The sequence below is a fragment of the Dendrobates tinctorius genome, unplaced genomic scaffold (assembly GCF_039654945.1).
Source record: "Dendrobates tinctorius isolate UK_male_01 unplaced genomic scaffold, ASM3965494v1 ptg000022l, whole genome shotgun sequence".
In the NCBI taxonomy this organism is placed as follows: Eukaryota; Metazoa; Chordata; class Amphibia; order Anura; family Dendrobatidae; genus Dendrobates; species Dendrobates tinctorius.
The window spans coordinates 112,855,886-112,881,165 of record NW_027361690.1 but is presented as its reverse complement, the minus strand read 5'-3'; the positions used below and the strand labels follow the sequence as shown (position 1 = coordinate 112,881,165).

The following is a 25,280-nucleotide window of genomic DNA, read 5'->3' as shown; positions in this document are numbered from 1 at the left end:
ATCCAAGTGGGGAGAAATTGTGAAAAAAAGGCCATTCTAACATTGCTTTTTGGGAATTGTTTTTAGGGTGTATATTTAGTGGTAAAAATGACCAATGCAATGTGATGCTGGTCATCACTCATCTGTACGAATATGGCGACACCAAACGTCCAGTATTTTTATTATCTTAGCGTTAGCAAAAAAAAAAAATGGGGGGTAGTGTTGTCATTTTCGAAGACTTGTAACATTTTTATTTTTATTTTTCTGCCAATGGAGCTGTGTGATGGCTTATTATTTGTTGGTACTATTTTGGGATGGATGTACAGTAATTTTTTGATCACTTGTTTCAGCCTTTTTGTGGAATTGCAGCCACCAAAAAAAATCTTAGTTTTTGCACTGATTTTTTTCGTCTACCGTGTTTACCAATCGGGATAATTGTTTTTAGATTTTGATAGATCAGACTTTTCTGACGGGTGCATGGAGTAATACGACCCCATGCCAATGTGTGTTGAATGCCCCTGTCAAAGACTGACAGTGGCATTTAACAGGTTAACAATTGCGGACGGAGCTCCACTCCACCAGCAATTGTTAGGGTGTGTGCACACGCTGCGGATTCTGCTGCGGATCCGCAGCGGTTTTGGTCCTGCGGATCACTGCTACTGTGTATAGTACCATTACAATCAATGGAAATAGAAATCCGCAGTGCACCCTGTGCGGAATTTTCCGCGTGGATTTGCTCCGGTTTCAAAACCGCAGCATGTCAATTCTTTGTGCAGATTCTGCTATGGTTTGGCACCTGCTCCATGGCAGGTGTCAAACCGCAGGGGAAACCCACAGGCTAAACCGCAGAAAATCCGCAGATAAACCGCAGGTCTTTTGACCTGAAGTTTTACCTGCGGATTTACTCAAATCCGCACGAAAAATTCCACAGGACACTTCGCAGCGTGTGCACACACCCTTAGGATCCGCAGCAGTTTTTGCTGTGGTGCACAGTACCTTTATATTCTATGGAAAACAAAAACCGCAGTGCACACGGTGCAGATTTTTCCATGCAGATTTGCTGCAGTTTCAAAACCGCAGCATGTCACTTCTTCGTGCGGAATCCGCAACGGTTTCACACCTGCTCCATTGTAGAGGTGTCAAAGCGCAGGTTAATCCTCAGATAAACCGCAGCTCTTTTGACCTGCGGATTTAGCAAAATCCGAGCGGAAAAATCCGCAGCAGAACCTGCAGCGTGTTCACACACCCTTAGAGGCAAGTCCTGGCCATCACCTGCTGAGTATGGGGCATTCCTAGATTTTTGGGGGTTTCTAATTATAACTCTATCGTTTCCATCTGTTGTAACTGATATCTGCCACATCTCTCCTTATTCTCTGCACTCTTTTCTCTGGCTGCCCTTCAATCCCTGTAAGTATTAGCTTTTCACCTTTTAATATATATTTTTTTTAATTATAATAATCCTATTTTTTTTTTTTACTTTTAATTTACTTTTGTAACTAACAAGAATTATTATTCCATTACACGCCTGACAACCCCTTCTCAATTATTATGTTTCCCCCCAGTAAAATAACAGCAGCTGTACTCACATCCGCTGCCAGCTCTGTTCCAGTGGTGTCGGCACTGGCTCTCCTGGAGATCACGTGACATTGCGACCAATCAGCTCTGGCTTCACTCTCCCCGCATTCGGACGTATCACATACATCCGGTTGAAGTGAGAGCTGCTGTTACGTCACGCGATCTCCCCTGGAGAGCCAGTGCCAATCTATAGGAACAGGCTGGCACTGGAGGTGAGTTATTATTTTACTGAGATGAAAAATAGGGTTGTCTGAGTAGTGGACAACGCCTTTAGTCAATGGATGAGTCTAGCAATAAGTGTTCTATCTCCCTACAGCACCCCCCGCAGGTGAAATGAAGTATTACACAGCGCTATCTTTATTAGTGAGCTGTGAATGTAATGTACACACTCGTCAGGTGCTCCGGAGCCAAATGCCACTTTTGTAGCAGTTATTTGTTTCCTTTAATTGATAAGGGTCTGACAACCTTAGAGATCCTTCCTCTTTGTCATTTTTCTGTAGAGTTTTATGCATGTCTACATGTAAGCTAAAAAACGGAAATCTTTGTCTTGCAGTGAACACGACTTTATTTAATGCTTCAGCTCTGTTTGCACCAAACAACACTAACATTTCTTTGGTAAGTAAAGTACAGTAAATCTGACTCCTGAACCAGAAAATACCCTAAGGCCACGTTCACAACTTCAGTATTTGGTCAGTTTTTTACCTCAGTATTTGTATTGTAAGCCAAAACAGGTGAGGAACAGTCAGAGGAAAAGTATAATAGAAACACGTCCCCACTTCTGGATTTATCACCCACTCCTGGTTTTAGCTTACAAATACTGAGGTAAATACTGACCAAATACTGTGTGAACGTGTCCTAAATATATTACATGTCTAATGCGTGAATCTATACTATACCCCGGAAATGTATGAATAAATTGACAACTAGTCACTACATAATCTGCCATTGTCCAATCAGTAATGACCGTCGAGTGACGCACCCTACGGACAAGGGAAACGGCAACGACTATATGGCAATGTATTAATACATTTCCAGGACAAATAACAGAGGAGTGGAGTAATGCAGAGATCTGAATATAGACCCTCCATCTTTCCTTATGTAAGGGGTATTTTCCATAGTGGACTTGTCATGAGCCGTGACAGGTGCTGTAATAAAGGATATAGTGCAGAAAATGTAGAAAGAAGCATTTGACCGGAGTACGTAATGTACGGGTACAAAATCTATTAGATGTTTGCTAACTCTTTACACCTACCTTGACAGTCTGAAAAAGAAAAAGAAGTATGGCTACCATTAGACAGATCATGATAAAGCTTTTGAAGATGTCTGTTTATTTAGGATTTTTGGGTGTGCAGTACTAGTCAAAATGGACACACTTGTCCATGCAGTGTTTTTCCTTGTTCTTTTTGGAATGTGCAATAAAGCCACAAAGGAACACATATGGAATCAAGTAGTGAAGAAACGCATGTGAAGCAAAGCATAATATGTGTTAGGCCGGGGTCACACTTGCGAGTGCAATGCGAGAAACTCGCGTGAATCTGTCTCATAACTCGCGTGAATCTGTCTCATCAATACCCGGCACTGCCGCTGGCGGTTCGGGCCGGAGCGTTCAGCTGCATAGAAATATATGCGGCCGCGCACTCCGGTCCCGAGTGCCGATGGCAGTGCCGGGTGTGAGCCCGACCTTAGAGAGAACATGTCATGTCCAAAATCATTCTTTACCTTCAGATTTAGGGTTAATCTGCAGGTATATAGCTTTAAAATCCTGCCCAGTTGCCTTACTGCAAGAGCGGCTACAGGGAGAAAACTAACTTAAATCATCTCTTTAGCCACTCATTTCCAGTCATTGGGGCGGTGCAGGGAGCTATAACAGTCTATAGTATGCTGTGAGAACGGCTGCAATCACTCTCCTGTACTTTGATAGCCTCTACTGCACACAAACACTGCAGAACAGGCTGTCAATCAAAGTGGCAATAATTGTAATGCTCTTTTTGTAATGTGAGCAGTGACTATAATGACTCCCTGCATCGCCCCAATGACTGGAAGGATATCAATTCATGTCTCCCTGTAGCTGATGCTCCAGTAAGGCAGGCAGGATTTACCTACAGATCAACCTTATATTTGCAGGTAAATAGCATTTTTGGACATGACAGATCTCCTTCAACACCTTCACGACATGCCTTCCCCTTTAATGAGAGCTCCGCTGTTTAGAGCTGCATCTTTTCCAGCACATAGCTGATTTCATCAGCTGACAATCGCCACTAAAAGCCACGGGTGGAATCGCGATCCACCCGTGGCTGAAAACATGTTAAATACTGCTGTCAATCTCCGAGAGTAGCATTTAACATAATCGCGCCGGAAGCACATCACTAGCACCCCACATCTGCACCATTGTCACATGACCGCAGTGCGCTGATGGGTTGGCATGACAACCTGGGGTCTGAAGATTGCCAATCTTCTATGATCGCAGCTTCGATTCTCCTAAGGAGACTATTAAAGCAAATGAAATGTAAAAAAAAAAATGTTTTTTTAAAAAAATTTAAAAAATAAAAAAGTTCAGAAAGTTCACCCCCCTATTGCCCCAATAAAAAAAAAAACAATAAAAAAGCGCATATTTGGTATCACCTTGTTCAGAAACGCCCTCTCTATTAAAATATAAAAAGAATTAATCCAATCGGTAAACAGCGTAACGAGAAAAAAATTTAAAACACCAGAATTAGATTTTTTGGTTGCCGCAACATTGCAATAAAATGCAATAACGGGCGATCAAAAGATCGTATCTGCACCAAAATGGTATCAATAAAAACGACAGCTAGGAGCACAAAAAATAAGCCCTCACCCAGCCAGAGATCTCGAAAAATGGAGACACTATGGGTCTCGGAAAATGGCGTAATTTATTTTATTTTTAACAAACTTTGGATTTTTTTTCACCACTTAAATAAAAAAGAACCTAGACATGTTTGATGTCTATGAACTCGTAATGACCTGGAGAATCATAATGGCAAGTCAGTTTTAGCATTTAGTGAACATGGCAAAAAAAAACAAACCCAAAAACAATTGTGGAATTGCATTTTTTTTCTTTTTTTGCAACTTCACCACACTAAATTTTTTTCCGGTTTTCCAGTACATTTTATGGGAAAATCAATGTTGTAGTTCAAAAGTACAACTCGTCCTGCAAAGAACAAGCCCTGACTTGGGCATATTCACGGAAAAATAAAAAAAGTTATGGTTCTGGGAAGAAGGGGAGCGGAAAAAAAACGTCAAATGTCACAGGGGTGAAGGGGTGAAACCTTAGATTCCTAAAATTACCACTGTTGACAACTTTACACCCCCTAGCATTCACTCAGACAGCACTCATTATGTAGTCACTAGTCACGTGTATGTGTATGTTCTAGCTAATTTCAGGCTGGATGCAGTAAGAGATATCCTACAAATACCCAATAAGCCATTGAGTTGTGCACTATGTCATGCCATTAACTGCAGGACATGAATAGCTAGAAACTATATACTTGCAGAGGTATGGAGTACTGCTGTTCTAAAAATATGTTGGTTATCATCTTCCCTACATGAATTCCAAGTACAATGTCATGAATAACACAGCGTTGGACTGGAGCCAGCTTAGTATGAAGGAATGTCTGAAATATGGAGGAAGCCTGCTGGGAAACTCATGCAACTATGTGCCTGACCTGGCGCTAATGTCCTTCATCCTTTTCTTTGGAACTTATTCTATGACCTTAACGCTAAAGAAATTCAAGTTTAGCCGATACTTTCCCACCAAGGTAAGGAGACTTATCCATCCACTGTGTCATCATTATAGAAGGCCCTGTTGGGAGCTGCCTGGCCACCATACTCTAAATCCCATTCTCAAGGCTCGATTACAATTTCTCTTCCGTGTTTGCTAATATACGTAATTGGATGTGAAAAGTCCACGATCATCTAAAGGATTTCACGTTATAATGGAGACGAGGCCAACATGGAATAGGACTCATCTATACTTAAGCCCCAGAGCAGAAGAATTCCTTTATTGGCAGGGAACTGTAGTTGGAACATGTTGACCACTTTTTTGTTGGGTACTGCCCCTTTGTTATGTTGTGCACCGAATTATATATTTATATATCTTATTTTTTTGTTGCAACCTATGGCTGCTTTTGAGTGTGTAGGAATGAATGCAGGGCCAGTGAGTTTTGAGGGCCAGCTTAGCTGCTGTCTGACTATAAGAGCCTCGGTCATCATGCCTGGCAGAGTAGCAGGGTGACTGTCCCATTATGGCCAATGGATCACTTGAGTGCAGGTGTGTAACGTGTTAATCTCCTAAAAAGTAATTTCAGAGCAGGAGTCAGCATGGGGTCAGTGTTAGCACACACTCTTAGCAAAGCAAAAAAATATATTGGTTACTGTTTTCCTACCAATAATAATGATACCCAGGGATGGAATAATGGCATGAGCTGTGTAGCTCACATAGAAAGACCCTACATCCTACAAATTGCTGGAAAAGCAACACTTGCAGATTGTTGTGCCACGAAAAAAAAAATAAGTTAGAAGCAAAGCGATGCCAAGAGTCCTGTGAGTAAAGAAGTGGGTGACCACTGAAAGAGTGCTTACCACTTACACATTGGGAGTGCTTTCCCCTTACACATCGGGAGTGCTTACACCCTACAAGTCGGGAGTGCTTACCCCTTACACATCGGGAGTGCTTACCCCTTACAACTCGGATGTGCTTACCCCTTGCATATCGGGAGTGCTTACCCCTTACACGTCGGGAGTGCTTACCCCTTACACGTCGGGAGTGCTTACCCCTTACACGTCGGGAGTGCTTAGCCCTTACTCGTCGGGAGTGCTTACCCCTCACATGTTGGGAGTGTTTAACTCTTACACGTCGGGAGTGTTTACCCCTTACACGTCGGGAGTGCTTACCCCTTACACGTCGGGAGTGCTTACCCCTTACACGTCGGGAGTGCTTACCCCTTACACATCGAGAGTGCTTACCCCTTACACGTCGGGAGTGCTTACCCCTTACACGTCGGGAGTGCTTAGCCCTTACTCGTCGGGAGTGCTTACCCCTCACATGTTGGGAGTGTTTAACTCTTACACGTCGGGAGTGTTTACCCCTTACACGTCGGGAGTGCTTACCCCTTACACGTCGGGAGTGCTTACCCCTTACACGTCGGGAGTGCTTACCCCTTACACGTCGGGAGTGCTTACCCCTTACACGTCGGGAGTGCTTACCCCTTACACGTCGGCAGTGCTTACCCCTTACACGTCGGGAGTGCTTACCCCTTACACGTCGGGAGTGCTTACACCTTATACGTAGGAAGTGTTTACCTCTTACATATCGGATGTGCTTACCCCTTACATATCGGGAGTGCTTACCCCTTGCAGGCACACATCTGGGAACACCTACTCGTAACTGTGTTCTATAGGAAAAATAGCAATATTTTCCATTGTATGTACCGTGTAGAGCCTGTAGGACGTTATGTTATGATATTCTGGATAACCATGCCTTTTACCTGTTTCTTTAGCTTCGCACCCTTGTGTCTGATTTTGCCATTGTCGTCGCCATCCTCGTCTTCTGTGGTGTGGATGCATATTTTGAGCTGGAGACACCAAAATTGCATGTTCCTAGTGAAATTAAGGTTGGCCTCTGGTGTCTATATCCTTTCCTTCGACTATGTCAATCCTAAACTCTCACAATCCTCTTGTGGCCTGGCACTGTAACCTACTGTAACATGTCTTATGCATCACCTTGCTCATAGTAGATTGGCAGACACATATGGCATTTATTGCACAGAATACAATGCATATTTATGGCCTTTTCTAACTTTTTCTAACTTTCTCTTTTTACATGCTGCAATCTTAAGCTTCGTAAACTTATTAGCGACTTTTCAATCTTCATGTCCATTCTAATGTTTGTTGGTCTGGACATGCTCTCTGGATTAAATACTCCTAAACTTCAAGTGCCTACTGAGTTTAAGGTAAAGAATATGATAAAATAGACAGTAGCTTGTTGGCAGATGGAAACATAAAATTTCATTCATACGAAAATCCCTTCTTTATGACTCGACTCAATTAATCACATTGGGACCTTTTCACTCATTAAGGAAACATAATCCTACTGTAGTTGGTTTTTGACAAACATTAAATAGGCTGGTAAAAAAACAAGGACTTTTAAATTAGCCAAGCATAATCATAAAGGTAATATGCCAGCATGATTGAATTCCCCCAAACTACTTATACAGGTGCTTCTCACAAAATTAGAATATCATCAAAAAGTTAATTTATTGCAGTTCTTCAATACAAAAAGTGAAACTCATATATTATATGGAGTCATTACAGAGTGATCTATCTCACGTGTTTATTTCTGTTAATGTTGATGATTATGGCTTACAGCCAATGAAAACCCAAAAGTCATTATCTCAGTAAATTAGAATACTTTATAACACCAGCTTAAAAAATTATTTTACAATCTTAGATGTTGGCCTACTGAAATGTATGTTCAGTAAATGCACTCAATACTGAGTCGTGGCTCCTTTTGCACCAATTACTGCATCAATGTGGCGTGGCATGGAGGCGATCAGTCTGTGGCACTGCTGAGGTGTTATGGAAGCCCAGGTTGCTTTGATAGCAGCCTTTAGCTCTTCTACAATGTTGGGTCTAGTGTCTCTCATCTTCCTCTTGACACAGGTCAAGATATCAGATTTCACATCAGACGAGTTTTCTGGCCAATCAAGCACAGTGGTACTGTTATTTTTAAACCAGGTATTGGTACTTTTGGCAGTGTGGACAGGTGCCAAGTCCTGCTGGAGAATGAAATTTCCATCTCCAAAAATCTTGTCGGCAGAGGGGAGCATGAAGTGCTCTAAAATTTCCTGATTGACGGCTGCGCTGACTTTGCTCTTGATAAAACACAGTGGACCTACACCAGCAGATCACATGGCTCCAGAAACCATCATTAATAGTGGATACTTCAAGTGATAGTTTGGGGAGCCATGTGATCTGCTGGTGTAGGTCCACTGTGTTTTATCAAGACCAAAGTCAGCACAGCCGTCTACCAGGAAATTTTAGAGGACTTCATGCTTCACTCTGCTGACAAGCTTTTTGGAGATGGAAATTTCATTCTCCAGCAGGACTTGGCACCTGTCCACACTGCCAAAAGTGCCAATACCTGGTTTACAAACAACAGTATCACTGTGCTTCATTGGCCAGCAAACTCGCCTGACCTTATCCCCATAGAGAATCTATGGTGTATTGTCAAGAAGAAGATGAGAGACACCAGACCCAACAATGCAGACGAGCTGAAGACTGCTATCAAATCAACCAGGGCTTCCATAACACCTCAGCAGTGCCACAGGCTGATCGCCTCCATGCCACACCGCATTGATGCAGTAATTGATGCCAAAGGGTCCCCAACCAAGTATTGAGTGCATTTATTGAATATACATTTCAGTAGGTCAACATTTTCAAATTTAAAATAATTTTTTCAAGCTGGTGCTATAAAGTATTCTAATTTACTGAGATTATTGCTTTTGGTTTTCATTGGCTGTAAGCCATAATCATCAACATTAACAGAAATAAACATGTGAAATAGATCACTCTGTTTGTAATGACTCTATATAATATATGAGTTTCACTTTTTGTGTTGAAGAACTGCAATAAATGAACTTTTTGATGATATTCTAATTTTGTGAGATGCAACTGTATGCGTTTGAAGCTGTTTCAAAGGCAAGTGCATCAATACCTTTACATGGTCAGTCCATTCCTCCGTTACTGAGAAATCAATGCTTGCATTGATATGCAAATTGCATATTTTTCAGCGTGCATTCGCGAGATTTGTACAAGCGTGCAATGAGGCCGGCTCGTGCAAATTATGTTATTATGCCCACAGGGGTGTGATAACATGGAAAGAGAGCTGACTAGTCTGACTAAGCTAACGCCCCATTGACTTGTCAAACCCCTCATTAGCATAGGAAACGGGGACATAATAAATGCTTTTATAAAGCATATATTTAACTGAATAACATTATATGGGGCTGGTTAGGCAGGGAGTTTACTCATATGTAGGTGAATATTGCTGGGTTGGAGGGCATGGGGAATCTGACAGGTTCCCTTTAAACTTCACATACAATTTCACAGTCTTACAAAAATCTATCCTAAATCCCTCTATAATATTACATTTACCTCCTCTGTGTTGGTTATCTTGCTGAGTTTAGTATCTTCTTTAAATATTTGAATTGTGCTCTGTATGACCTATATGAGGTCATTAATAAATAAGTTAAAGAGAAGATGGCCCAATACTGACCCCTGTGGTAGCCTACTGTTAACTGTGACTAAATCCGAGTGTTCCATTAATAAACACCCTGTGTTTCCTGTCAGTGAGCAAGTTAATAACATGTTTTTCCATAGTCCAATTTCTCTCATTTTTATGTGCCAACCTTTTATGTACACACGTGGTCAAAATTGTTGGTACCCTTCGTTTAATGACAGAAAAAAACACAATGGTGAGAAAAATAACTTGAATCTGACAAAAGTAATAATAAATAAAAAATCTATGAAAATCAACGAATGAAAGTCAGACATTGCTTTTCAACCATGCTTCCACAGAATTTAAAAAAAAAATAAAACTCATGAAATAGGCCTGGACAGAAATGATGTAGAAAACAGCAGCCTAATGTAGGAAAAGAGACCCTAATTCCAACAAGTTTTTAGATGTAGAATGCAGCAGAGCTGAGAAAGCTAACCCCACCCACACCAGGCTCTGCATGTCCATAGTCTTTTGGCAGTGAGCTGCTAATAAGGTATATCCGCATTATAAGACGCACCCTCATTTTCTCCCCAAATTTGGGGGGAAAAGTGCGTCTTATAATCTGAAAAATATGGTATATGCCAGCATAATATTCAGTCTTAAATGTTTTCTTCTTTTCCCATGAAAGTCCAAAAACTTTCACATCTTCAGAAATTGAGCTCTAAATACTTAAAAGTGAATTTGTGATGTAAATCTCTCTGCTTTAATTTATTCCTAGCCAACACGACCAGACCGGGGCTGGTTTGTATTTCCATTTGGGAAGAATCCTTGGTGGATTTATTTGGCCAGTGCATTACCTGCTCTGCTGGTGACAATCCTGATTTTCATGGATGAACAGATTACAGCAGTCATCGTAAACCGAAAAGAGCACAAGCTGAGGGTAAAGAAAGTAGAATTTCTCTTTTCTATTGTCATTTTTAACTTGAGGTACTGAGTATGTCAGCAAACTATAATACATATCATGTAAGATTTATCAGAATGTTAAATGTAAAACATATCAAAGCTATCAAATAATTATAGGAACTATTTCCCATACTTTGTATGGGACAGTGAATGACGTGTATTGGGGAAATATATTTTGTCTTTCCAGAAAGCATGTGGTTATCACCTAGATCTCTTCTGGGTTGGCATTCTTATGGCTGTTTGCTCTTTTATGGGTTTGCCTTGGTATGTGGCAGCAACTGTCATCTCCATCGCTCATATCGACAGCTTGAAAATGGAGACCGAGACTAGTGCCCCTGGAGAACAGCCACAATTTTTGGGAGTGAGGTACGTGGAAGTCTGTAGTCTGACTACATATATATAAAAGTAATTTATTGTGTTTATTTTAATAATGAGAACTTTTCAGTCAGTAGTCAAAAAAGTCAGAAAAGTTTTAGTTATGTGCTCAACCCTATGTCTAGTTGTGATCTCAAGATAATGCTGTGTTCTCAGACCCAAGAGCCTATAACCTCAAAAGATGTCCCTGAATTGCTCTAAATAGTAGTGCTCATGGCAGACTTGTCTACACCCGAGCATCTTAGTACCTACACAGTGGTGCAACCTTGCACTACTTCAAGTTACCGTAGGTCTTAATCCATAAAAGTACAAGTCTAGGAAAGTCAACTCAGTTGATAGGTGTCCCTATCTGAGGTTACCAGTAATGTATCGTAAAGTTGTTCTTCCTTCCATCACTTGGGCTAAAGATTGAATAAAAACTTCAATTATGCAGGTTTTATGTGACACATTAACCAAAAACTTCATCTGCTCAAAGAAAGGTAACCAGGCACAGTCATAGTTAGGAGTAGTTTGACAATAGTAACCATAAAAGAAGAGAACAAGAAGGTACCCCATAGGGTTAGTACGTCAGTACAAGTGTGATGGCACATAAGAAAATGGTATAGGGAGGCCCAAATTAAAGTATTAAGGTACGTCTAGCCACAACACTATTGAATTGCATCAAGCATGGTAGATTTATGATATTTGATGAAGTCTTCGGCTATAATCTACCATGCTTGATGCAATTCAATAGTGTTGTGGCTAGACGTACCTTAATGAATTGGAGCTGAGGTGAAACAAAACCAAGACATCTGTAATGCGGCAATATATCTTCAATTCCAAATATACAGAAGTCAATGTTGAGCTTAATTTGAAGTCTCAGGGTTTGACAATGTGCTTCAGGATTGTAGTTTCCCTTTCTCATGTCACAGAGGTATTATCCGAGAAAAGGGGTGCTATAGTTCTAAAATATGTTGTCAAAGCCTGAGACTTCAAATGAAGATAGATCGTCATTGAGTTCAACATCTTTGGAGTTGAAGGTGTAGTGCACCATTTTAGGTCCCAGGATTTCTTCTGGTCTCCAATTCTTCCCACAATTCATGCTCAGTCAAGATTTTGACTTCCCTAAGGAAGCTTATGCGAAACATACGTCGGAATGAGTGATGGGGAACAGATCAGGCTCATCAAGCAACAGGGTCTGTACATTACCCACTTGGGTTTTATTTAATTCATTTTTTTCCTTTGTTCTTTGTATCCAATGTGAAGTTTGCAATTTATATATTTATTGGGCTGGTATAATATTACTTAATCTTCCTGGTACTATCTTGCACATTTTTATTTTGTTTTGTCTCTCCTATTTTTAGCATAAAGTGATTGTTACAGCTAATAATTATCGTGCTTGGGGGTGACATTGTAAGGCGGCCAGAGTGGTAGTTGTGGCAACGGGCTGTAGTGTTCCCACACCCTGGCACCCCACGGATTAAATATAATGTCCGTTCTGCTGTATGTGCAGCGTGCGCAACAATACATTCACATTTACTGTCAGCGTCTTCTCGGCTTCTGTCACTCCGGCTCCATATCCATGAGCTCCACAAACCATTTCAGAGGCAATGTCTTTTCTCAACAGTTCAACTTTACTTAGCAGTAGAGTATCCATCACAAATCTTCCGAACCACAATCTCAGGACTGAACACATCATTCCCTTTATATTACATCTGCAAGGAGTTTGTATGTTCTCCCCGTGTTTGCGTGGGTTTCCTCCGGGCACTCCGGTTTCCTCCCACATTCTAAAGACATACTAATAGGGAATTTAGATTGTGAGCCCCATCGGGGACAGTGATGATGATATGTGCAAAATGTAAAGCGCTGCGGAATATGTTAGCGCTATATAAAAATAAAGATTATTATTATTATTACAGGGAACAAAGAGTGACCGGAATTATCGTATTTGTTCTCACTGGTATCTCCGTCTTCTTGGCTCCAGTACTCAAGGTATATTTTATTCATTTACCGAAAAAAAAAATATTGCTTTTTAACAATTATTCAACCTCAATTGAAAAGACAGATCTGGAGTAGCACTAGGATCCACCCCAAAGTCCATGTGACGCATATAGTTCTTTGTAAACAGGACCCCGGTTACTTATGTTATACACAAAAATGAACATGAGTCAATTAGAAACAAAAATGAACCAAAATCCGAGAACAAAATTAACAAAACTAAAAATATTCAAATGAGTCAAAAAATGAAGAGAACATAAAATATAACATTTATGCCAACTGTTTTGATGATAGGCGTTCTGTCCAGCCATTAGATTAACTCTCAATGTGTATTTTTTGTTTCAGTAATTTTTATTGGAATTTTTTATATTAATATATGGGTGAAGAGAAGAGGAAAAGGAAAAGAAAGGATAATAAGGAAGGAAATATTTATTAGGGGGGACATCAGAAAAAAAGAAAATGGGGGAAGGAAAGGGAGGCGGAACTCGGTTTATAGTCTTGAGTATTACAAATAACCATAATACAGCATACCAAAATTAACGATAACAATGAAAAACAAATATAAAACATATACAATATATAAATCATGGCAGTGAGTACAGAGATAGAGGAAGATAAAACACATTATACCAAGATAGTATTATACAGATTAAGGAAAAGCAAGATCACAACGGTCCCATTTTTTCTTATATTTTTTTTATCAAGGTTGTTAACTAAGGCATGCCTATATTTAAATGATTTGTGTGATGATGATATTTATTCAGGATTTGGGGGAAATCATTTTTTCTAAAAAAAAAAAAAAAAAACACAATTGAATTTTTAACCACAAGGAAAATATGAATCAGGATAGGTCTGGATGAAGGATCTACATTTTCCAGTCTTCCATATTTAGTGAGAGGAGGACCATTTGGGGAGTTATTGTTAAATCATAAAGTAATTTGTTGATTAAATCAGAAACTTGGTTCCATATTTGTTTTTTTGGGCACTTGCAAAAAATTCTAAGTAAATTACTAGAACAACCACAATTCCTCCAACAGGTAATGATATGCCCATGCCCCGGGGTGGTCTGTGGGGGTCTCCATGTGGTGCTCTGATTAGCTATTCATAATGCAGACTGCTGACAGGTCACTGATCCCTCACTGACCTGCCCCCTAGTTTACATAATGAACATTCAGGGGGCGTGGCCAAGACTCTGATGCGGTAAGCAGCAGAAGTCGGGAGCTCTGAGGAGAAAACCTCTAAAGGCCCCGTTACACACAACGATGTCCCAGCGATCCCACAAACAATCTGACATGGATGAGATCGCTGGGACATAGTTAGGCTGAACGCTGGTGACTTGTCACATAGACAGACTTACCAGCGATCAGGACCAGCGAGCAAGCTATTATCTAGGGTAAACTCTTGGTTACCCGCTGTTTACCCTAGATACCAGCGTGCACGCTGGTATCTAGGGTAAACAGCGGGTATCCAAAAGCCGCGCGGCTCTTAGTTACCTGCTGTTTACCCTAGATACCAGTGTGCAGCGTTGCTGATCGTTGGTTTCCCGCTGCGATGCGTGCAGGACGATCCTGCACGATCAGCGATACCTGGCGGGGGGGGGTCGCTGATGGATGTCACACACAGCGAGATTGCTGGAGAGATCGCTGATGCGTCCCAAAATCAGCGATCTCGCTAGCGATCTGACTATGTGTGACGAGGCCCTTACTCAACTTTAATAGCTACCAGAAGTCTTTTTCCACAAACATTTATATAATGTTCAGCAAATCTTCCCTGAAAGAATTGGACTCTCCAATCTGAAGTTATTTACATCAGAAGCCAGCGGGTAAGCTGAACCGCAGGCCAGAGACATAACTGCCTTACACGCATTTCAAACCGTTGACAAACCGCCATCTTTCAAACAACGTTTCCCTGATGATGCAATACACTAACTCTGAGGTAAATCAAAAGCTGAATTAAAAAAAACAAAACAGGCTAGATCTGTCCCACTGCCGCCTCTGCTTTCAAACAACCGATTTGAGTGACCGAGGATGTACCAGGACTCAGGAGAGCTGCAGCCGGGAGTAATGAAGTGAAGCCGCAAGCAACGGCTGACAGCCGCGAGAGCACTTTTATAATAGTTCATAGCACAACAAAGAGTCCTGCAGCACCTGCTTCTGTGCGGCTGTATAGAGTGACAGCCGTGGACCGGAGCTAAGGAGAGCAAAGACTGAAACCGCTGGTGAAGTGATACATGCCGTGATCAACACCATCGAAGATTTCCCTCGCTACTATCTAAAGGAGAACCCTGACCCAGAGACAGGAAGCATCGGACACCTTCAACTTGGACAGAGGCATAGGCAAGAGCAAGATACACCAGGAACCGAGGAGAGAGAAGACCAGACCATCGGAGAAGGACACATGTCACAGCTAAAGCCGACACCCAGGGTCGGACTGGGGTGTCTGGGGCCCACCAGGGGAATGGACTCTAGGGGCCCACCCTGCGGTTATATGCAAATATCTGTCAGTCATTATCCCCATTATAGTGGAGCATCGGTTGTAAAACACAGGCGGCTCCTGCACATCTACTGTGTGCCCCCATATCTGGGATGTATAATTACAGTAGCTTACATTAATGGGGTTCTTTGGTTAAAACAAGTTATCACCGATCCAGGGGCTCCACAGGATAGGTGATCACTTAGGTCCGACCATTAGAAACTGCACCGATTGGAAGAATGAGGAAATTTTATCCCTGATAGGACACTTATCCCCATTTTAAAATGGAGCGGCAGGTGGGATATCTGACCGAAGCGCCATTCATTCTCTTTGGGGCCTCTATAAAAAAACAAGTGCAGTCACTGAGGGAATGAATGGATCAGTGATCAAGACAGGCATGCCACTCCAGTCTAATGGGGATAAAAGCTCCACATTCTGCCGATTGGGTCAACATAGTCCGCCATGCAATATTATGGGCAACCACATAGTCCACCATACAATATTATGGGCAACCACATAGTACGCCATACAGTATTATGGGCAACCACATAGTCCGCCATAGAGTATTATGGGCAACCACATAGTCCTCCATACAGTATTATGAGCACCCACATAGTCCGCCATACAGTATTATGGGCAACCACATAGTCCTCCATACAGTATTATGAGCACTCACATAGTCCGCCATACAGTATTATGGGCAACCACATAGTCCTCCATACAGTATTATGAGCACCCACATAGTCCTCCATACAGTATTATGGGCAACCACATAGTCCTCCATACAGTATTATGAGCACCCACATAGTCCGCCATACAGTATTTTGGGAAACCACATAGTCCGCCATACAATATTATGGGCAACCACATAGTCCGCCATACAGTATTATGGGCAACCACATAGTTCGCCATACAATATTATGAGCACCCACATAGTCTGCCATACAGTATTATGGGCAACCACATAGTCCGCCATACAGTATTATGGGCAGCCACATAGTCCACAATACAGTATTATGAGCACCCACATAGTCCACCATACAGTATTATGGGCAACCACATAGTTCGCCATACAGTATTATGGGCAACTACATAGTCTGCCATACAGTATTATGGGCCCCCTGCTCCTCCATGCTGCACATTATGGCCCCCCTACTCCTCATTGCAGCACATTATGGCCCCCCTGCTCCTCCATGCAGCACATTATGGCCCCCCCGCTCATCCATTTAACACATTATGGCCTCCCCTGCTCCTCCATACAGCATATTATGGCCTCCCCTGCTCCTCCATGCATCACATTATGGCCCCCCTGCTCCTCCATGCAGCATACTATGGCCTCCTCTGCTCCTCCATGCAGCACATTATGGCCTCCCCTGCTCCTCCATGCAGCACATTATGGGCCCCCTGCTCCTCCACGCAGCACATTATGGGCCCCTGGCCCCCCCGCTCCTCCATGCAGCACATTATGGGCTCCTGACCCCCCTTTTCCTCCATGCAGCATACTATGGCCTCCCCTGCTCCTCCATGCAGCACATTATGGGCCCCCAGCCGCCCTTGCTCCTCCATGCAGCATACTATGGCCCCCGTGCTCCTCCATACAATGTATTATGGCCCCCATGCACCTCCATACAGTATATTATGGGCTCCCTGCTCCTCCATACAGTATATTTTGGGCCCCATGCTCCTCCATACAGTATATTATAGGCCCTCTGCCCCTCCATACAGTATAATATGGGCCCCCTGCTCCTCCATACAGTATATTATGGGCCCCATGTACCTCCATACAGTATATTATGGGTCCCATGATCCTCCATACAGTATATTATGGCCCCCCATGTGCCTCCATACAGTATATTATGGTCCCCCTGCTCCTCCAGTATATTATGGGCCCCATGCACCTCCATACAGTATATTATGGGCCCCCTTGCTCCTCCATACAGTATATTATGGCCCCATGCACCTCCATACAGTATATTATGGGTCCCATGCTCCTCCATACAGTATATTATGGCCCCCCATGTGCCTCCATACAGTATATTATGGACCCCCTGCTCCTCCAGTATATTATGGGCCCCCATGCACCTCCATACAGTATATTATGGGCCCCCTTGCTCCTCCATACAGTATATTATGGCCCCATGCACCTCCATACAGTATATTATGGGCCCCCATGCACCTCCATACAGTATATTATGGCCCTATGCACCTCTATACAGTATATTATTGGCCCCCTTGCACCTCCATACAGTATATTATGGGCCCCCTGCTCCTCCATACAGTATATTATGGGCCCCCTGCTCCTCCATACAGTATATTATGGGCCCCCTGCTCCTCCATACAGTATATTATGGGCCCCCTGCTCCTCCATACAGTATATTATGGGCCCCCTGCTCCTCCATACAGTATATTATGGGCCCCATGCTCCTCCATACAGTATATTATGTGCCCCATCTGCTCCTCCATACAGTATATTATGGGCCCCCTGCTCCTCCATACAGTATATTATGGGCCCCCTGCTCCTCCATACAGTATATTATGGGCCCCCTGCTCCTCCATACAGTATATTATGGGCCCCATGCTCCTCCATACAGTATATTATGTGCCCCATCTGCTCCTCCATACAGTATATTATGGGCCCCCATGCACCTCCATACAGTATATTATGGGCCCCCATGCACCTCCATACAGTATATTATGGGCCCCCTGCTCCTCCATACAATATATTATGGGTCTCCTGCTCATCCATACAGTATATTATGGGCCCCTGCTCCTTCATACAGTATATTATGGGCCCCCATGCACCTTCACACAGTATATTATGGGCCCCCTGCTCCTCCATACAGTATATTATGGGCCCCTGCTCCTCCATACAGTATATTATGGGCCCCCATGTGCCTCCATACAGTATGTTATGGGCCACACCACTACCACACAGCCAAGGACACTGGACGCAGCACAGACCCTGACTCTCCCCTTCCCCTACTATTTTCTACTCACCGGACCGGAGGGCTGTGTACACACTGAGGCGCAGAGGGAGCGGGAGCAGCAGGGTGAGCACTGCAGAGTGCGGCGGGCTGGCGGCGTCCTCTTGTCTGTGTGCTGGCGCTGCTATTAGCCGGGCAGCAGCCAACTACAGACCAGGAAATCTGAGCGTGGGGCAGTTGTCACCGCCCATCAAGAACAGGCCGCGCCGCTGTTGTGAACTGTCTGCAGCAGCAAGGTCACACGGCGGCCAGGGTGAGATTGGTGACTCATCATCAGTCTCTCTCATCACAGACTGTCAGGAGCCGCTGGAGCCAGCCAGCCAGGGGGTCGCTGCCAGACCGCGCGCGGTGCTAAGGTATGTGCACGCGCACGTCCCTGTGGCTCTTAAAGGGCCAATACATATAAAGGGGCAGCAAATTTAAAGGCCCCCCCGCGACCCTCGGGGCCCACCGGACATTTACTCGGCACCCCGCCACGCCAGACCGAGCCTGCCGACACCATTCCTCACAACAGCAGACACCGGCGGTCCCTTCACCCAAGACCAAGGAAACCCACTTCAACTATATAAACCAACAAATCACTTCTAATATCTCTATAATACTGGAAGCTGAATAAAAATAACCGGACCCACAGGTTAAAGGTTATAAGCAGCTGCTAATAGCAGAGGCTGATAACAGCGAAAATCTTTTAATAGCGCTTATTTCTATAATTCTTTTACATAAGCCTGCGGGTCACTAATAACAGTGTGAGGGGGGGACATAGCTCCGGAGATGTGAGGAAGAAGAACAGAGCTCCCACTGGATTTTCCCTTGAAGCGACTACAAAGCGGTTTCAGAGGTACAACATCGTCTCTTATTATTCTGAGACAATTGCCACATCTCTAAAGAGCATTTTGAGACCAAAACTGGCTTTCTAAGGCCAGACACTCTAGAGATATTTAGTAAAACAGCTGGCGGTATAGCTATGTACAGAGCTAGTCCGAATGGGACTAAGCAGAAGGATTCTTTATAAGTGTAAAGTGGTTATCTGAAGCTTATTATTTATTGCTCATGTTATATGATAGACCCCTAGTCTTTCTAAGCTAAAGTTTTCTTCTATCTAATATTGAATTTGGTTGTATTGACTAATATCTACCTTCTTTTAATCCTTTGAGCTTCCAACTAATAGAAGGCTATAGCATAATTGAATTCACCTTAGTTAGGAATTAATCTCATATATTTACATGTTGCTATAGATTTAAAAGTTAGGTAACTTCATAATTATTTTTATACATAATTGTAGCCCTACAAACAGTACAAGTTATTTTTTCTTTATAGACCAATTAATTGGTGATTGTACTGACACTTCACTTACATTGTTATTTGAATTGGCTTCTATAGGGATCTATCAATCACTAAAAAATAGTTATTTTGTTTAAATTTAGACTCTATGAAACAAAATACTGACCTTGGTTTGGAGCCTGTACTTATTATCCTTCTAAATAACAATTTAAAGGATTAAGTGCCAGATCTCTCAGACTTAAGGCCCCGTCACACACAGCGAGATCGCTAGTAAGATCGCTGATTTTGTGATGCAACAGTGATCTTGTTAGCAATCTCGCTGTGTGTGGCACGCATCAGCGACCGTCCCCCCCGCCGGGTATCGCTTATCGTACACGAATGTCCTGGGCCGTTTTTTGATCGCTAGTCTCCCGCTGGCCAGCGCGCATCACTGCGTGTGGCAGCGGGAGAGCAATGATCAGCGAGCTCCCAGCGCTGTAAGCAGACGCTCGGAGCTGATATCCAGGGTAAATATCGGGTAACTTAGCGTGCGCGTCGCTTAGTTACCCGCTGTGTACCTTGTATACCTGTGTGCTGGCACTTCATTACTTCATTGTTTATATGAAGAGGTCTTAACTTTGTATATATATTTTATTTCCCCAATACATATTTAAAATGGATACAAGGGACACAAAAACAAAAAACTCAGCTGTAAAGTTTCTGATTACAGTAATAAGAAAAATTTTAACCCAAAAGATAAACTCTCTTCATGTCATCATATATCCAAGTCCACTGAGGACTTTCCTAGTCTAATTAGTCCAATCAAATCAAGATCTCTAAAGAGGGATGAAAAACCTTCTGTTCAGGGTAAACATTCACCTCCCTCTTCCTACAGTAGCGTTACTAAAGATGGACTTAATAAAACTAATCCCCCTGAAAAACCATCTGTTACTAAAACGCTTTTATTAGATTCAAATAAGGGAGAAAAAAACTCCTTCCCTATTAGATACTACATTTTTAGAAGATATGGATCTCTCAAAATCCAATAAAAGAAATGACCCTGATTATATGGATAAAAGGGGTTCAACTCCCCAAGAGGATTCGGACCACTTTTCAGGCTATTCCTCACCTAAAGGTACTGTCACACTAAGCGATATCGCTAGCAATATTGCTATAACTTGTGACGTTATAGCGATATTGCTAGCGATATCGCTGTGTCTGATACTTACCAACGACCCGCTCCCCCGCTGGTTGTCGCTGATCGCGCGAGAACGTTCAGGACCGCTTCTCGTCGTCAGTTTCCTGCGGCGCTTCCTGTGGAGAGACGAGCGTGGACGCGGGCGGGAGGACGCAAGATCGCCCAGTGTGACAGGTAAGTAGCGACCCCCGTCCCCAGCGATGTCGCTGGTGAGATCTGCCTGTGTGGCAGCTCACTAGTGACTACTTAGCGATGTACCAGCGATCCTGACCACGTCATATCGCTGGTCGGGATCGCTGGTACATCGCTAAGTGTGACAGTACCTTAACAGTACTCCAATTAAAAACCCTGCTAAGGGTGGTTTCACATTAGCGCTTTTTAAGCGCACGCACGGCCGGGGGTAGCTCCGCCCCCGAGCCGGCTCTCTGCCCGGCGTGCCCGCCCCTTGCTTGTAGCGCCGCCTCCTAGCGCACAGCGGCGCCTGCGATCGGCGCACCCTATCTTTAGCATAGGGTGCGCAGATCGTGCGCAGGCCGTGCGCTAGTTGCGCTTTGACCTGCGCTGCGCACTTTTGACGGTGCGCCGTGCGCGCCAAAATAAAACTTTTCAGATTTTGGCGCGCACGGCGCACCGTCAAAAGTGCACAGCGCAGGTCAAAGCGCAACTAGCGCACGGCCTGCGCACGATCTGCGCACCCTATGCTAAAGATAGGGTGCGCCGATTGCAGGCGCCGCTGTGCGCTAGGAGGTGGTGCTACAAGCAAGGGGCGGGCACGCCGGGCAGAGAGCCGGCTCGGGGGCGGAGCTACCCCCGGCCGTGCGTGCGCTTAAAAAGCGCTAATGTGAAACCACCCTAAGAGAGATCGTCCTTAATCTTCTCAACGAGATGAAGGTCCTATTCCTCCTTTTAGTATTGAAATTAAGCCATCCCCAGGTATTCAAATTAAGGAAGAACTTAAATCTTTTATACAGTTAGGTCCATATATATTTGGACAGAGACAACATTTTTCTAATTTTGGTTCTAGACATTACCACAATGAATTTTAAACAAAACAATTCAGATGCAGTTGAAGTTCAGACTTTCAGCTTTCATTTGAGGGTATCCACATTTAAAAGTGGATGAAGGGTTTAGGAGTTTCAGCTTCTTTTTAACATGTGCCACCCTGTTTTTAAAGGGACCTAAAGTAATTGGACAATTGACTGCAAGGCTATTTCATGGACAGGTGTGGGCAATCCCTTCGTTATGTCATTCTCAATTAAGCAGATAAAAGGCCTGGAGTTGATTTGAGGTGTGGGGCTTGCATTTGGAAGGTTTTGTTGTGAAGGAAACATGCGGTCAAAGGAGCTCTCCATGCAGGTGAAACAAGCCATCGTTAAGCTGCAAAAACAGAAAAAACCCATCTGAGAAATTGCTGCAACATTAGGAGTGGCAAAATCTACAGTTTGGTACATCTTGAGAAAGAAAGAAAGCACTGGTGAACTCATCAATGATAAACAGCAAAAAAGTGGGTTAAATACCCACAAATTCTCACGATACAAAGTACCGAATCAGCAATCGAGAAATAACATAAAACATAACTTTTAATAATAAAAGTAAAAGCTACCAAAGATAGTAGTGCAAGTAAATCACTAAATCAAAAACCACAAAAAATAAAGGAGGTAACTGTATGAGTCTCTATGACAAATTACTACCAATATATACATGTGGCTATTCCAAGTCCAAAATTTTTGAGAGATTGGACCAGAAAAATACTTGGACTAAACCAGTGCAAAAAAGGCCAAGTAAAAAATGAACAGTTTCCTTATCAGAGGAACTAAAGAGGCCTCTACCCTGTAAAGGTTATCAAGGAATATGCCTATTCATGTATATAATAAGGACATAACAATAAACCCATCAACAAAGAAATGTGAAAAGGAAAGATCTCACCACATGAAGATGGAGGATGTCCAGGATCAGATGTCCCATCAGAGTCACATCAGGTCAGGAAAAAATGGGGATTCACCCTATACAAGCCCTGTTTGAACTATAACTGACAACCATGACTCCCGCCCTAACAAGGGCAGTCCACATCTAATCCCTATAAACCATAGCCCTACAAAATCCCTGTGCATCCCGACGCGTTTCGTCACTAAATGACTCTTCAGGGGACATATTAGCACAAACTGGGCATCATGACAGAGTATACAGGCTGCCTCCTAAGATGAAAATGGAGTGAGGCAGACTAATGAGGAGGGCACTTAAATAAACTGCCAATCAAATAGAACACATCCACCTGAGATGACTTGGAACGCACGCCGTCCACCATTGGTCCCTGTGGGACGCAGGCACATGATGAGTGTATCAATGGAAAACGCCCACCCTCCAAACCATGCAATAGTGTGTAAATGCCGGCGTATCCCGCGGCAAAGGCCGCCCTGTTTCCGGTTGCGTCATACCGCCCAAAAGCAAAATGGCCGCCGCACTTCCGGTCATGCGCACTCATCGGTGCCAGCAGAAAAAATGGCCGCCACACTTCCGGTCATGCGCACTCATGTTAAAGCAGCGCCAACATAACGGAAGTAAAGCATGCGACAAAGGTCGCAATGCTGCTAGAAGGCAATATCGTCATGCGCACTTAAAACAGTCCATAAGCCAATATTAAAAGCGAATAGACAGATCATACATCTCCAAAAGGCCTTAATCATGAAATGATTACCAAAAATATTAATCCAATCAGAGGCCTGAAGAGAGCATTACCAGAATCAAAAATGAAGCAAGATGGAAAATGACAAAAATTCAAACTCAGAATAAAAGGTAGCGTAAACATGTAAAAAAAAGAGGTATTTTACAGTATATACAAAGGAAATATTAAACACATATATCAAACCCTAGATGTAGCAGCCAAAATTGAGTTGATCATTAAGCCCTCTTGGGGTCATGGTATTCAAACAAAAAATCCACTTGGTCTCTTTTTGTAGAATGATGCGATCCCAATTACCACCTCTTGGTGGTTTTTTTACCCTTTCAATCCCCAGAAATTGAATGGAATTAACATTCCCTCCTTGGCACTGATTAATATGACGTGAAATAGGGGTATCTCTCTTATGGATAATGTCTCCAATATGTTCCCCAATCCTTCGTTTGAATTCTCTATTGGTTTTACCCACATATTCTATGCCGCATGTACAAGTGGCCTTGTAAATGACTCCCTTGCTGCTACAGTTGATAAATTCCCTAATTTGATATACCTGTCCTGTAACATTACTGGTAAAACCAGCACCAGGAGAAATGTGGGAACAAGCAACGCAGTGGCCACATCTGAAGCAACCATTCATGTTAGTAGGCAACCAAGTGGTACGGGAAGGTCTGGTGAAATGACTGTTGACCAGCCGATCCCTTAAGGAACGGCCTTTCTTGTACGTGATTAAAGGTCGTGTCGAAAGTACACCTCCAACATCCTTATCCATTAATAACACGGGCCAATGTTTGGCCAGGATAGCACGTACAGCACTTGCTCCATTATCAAAAGTGGTAATCAACCTCATTTCACCTTTATTTTCAACTCTGGGTCTGGGTCTAAGGAGTTCCATTCTACTTTTACCCTTAGCATGTTTGTAGGCACGTTTTAAAACATCAAGTGGATAACCCCTATCCAAAAATCTGTCTCTAAGTTCTCTCGCCTGTCTCTCAAAAGATTCATCTGTAGAGCAATTTCTACGTATCCTGAGATATTGACCCTTGGGTACTCCACGTTTAAGATGTATAGGGTGGCTGCTGTCCCACCTCAATAAAGAATTAGTAGCCGTGGGTTTCCTGTAAGTACAGGTGGTAATAGTACCATCATTTTTCCTCTCAATCAATATATCAAGAAAGGACAATGAAAACGGGTCAATCACAGAAGTAAAAAATAAACCACAATCATTATGATTCAGAGTGTCAACAAAAGCAGAAAAACTATCCTTCGAACCCTTCCACAAAATCAGGATGTCATCAATATATCGAACCCACAGCTCAATTCGTTCCATAACATCCATGCCACTCCTAAAGACCTGGGTCTCCTCCCACCAGCCCAGGAACAAATTTGCATATGCCGGGGCACATGGACTCCCCATAGCGGTGCCCCTGAGCTGGTGGTAGATCTTGTGATCAAACAAGAAAAAATTCTTAGTGAGACAGAAACGAAGTAGCTTGATGACGAATTCGCTGTGGGTCCGATACTGACATCCTCTAGTGTTAAGAAAATATAACAGCTTCAAGCCCCTTATCGTGAGGTATGGAGGTG

General features: G+C 43.1%; 1 protein-coding gene across 1 annotated transcript in view; it reads left to right on the top strand.

Annotated features, from left to right (window-relative positions):
* The window catches only part of SLC4A5 (solute carrier family 4 member 5), a 185,087-nt gene that overhangs the window by 109,350 nt on the left and 50,457 nt on the right, over positions 1-25,280 (top strand). The window contains exons 14-19 of the mRNA XM_073569061.1: positions 2,108-2,169; positions 5,130-5,330; positions 7,071-7,184; positions 10,569-10,730; positions 10,941-11,119; positions 13,027-13,099. Coding sequence (XP_073425162.1) covers positions 2,108-2,169; positions 5,130-5,330; positions 7,071-7,184; positions 10,569-10,730; positions 10,941-11,119; positions 13,027-13,099 — 791 coding nt within the window. The remainder of the gene's footprint in view (positions 1-2,107; positions 2,170-5,129; positions 5,331-7,070; positions 7,185-10,568; positions 10,731-10,940; positions 11,120-13,026; positions 13,100-25,280) is intronic.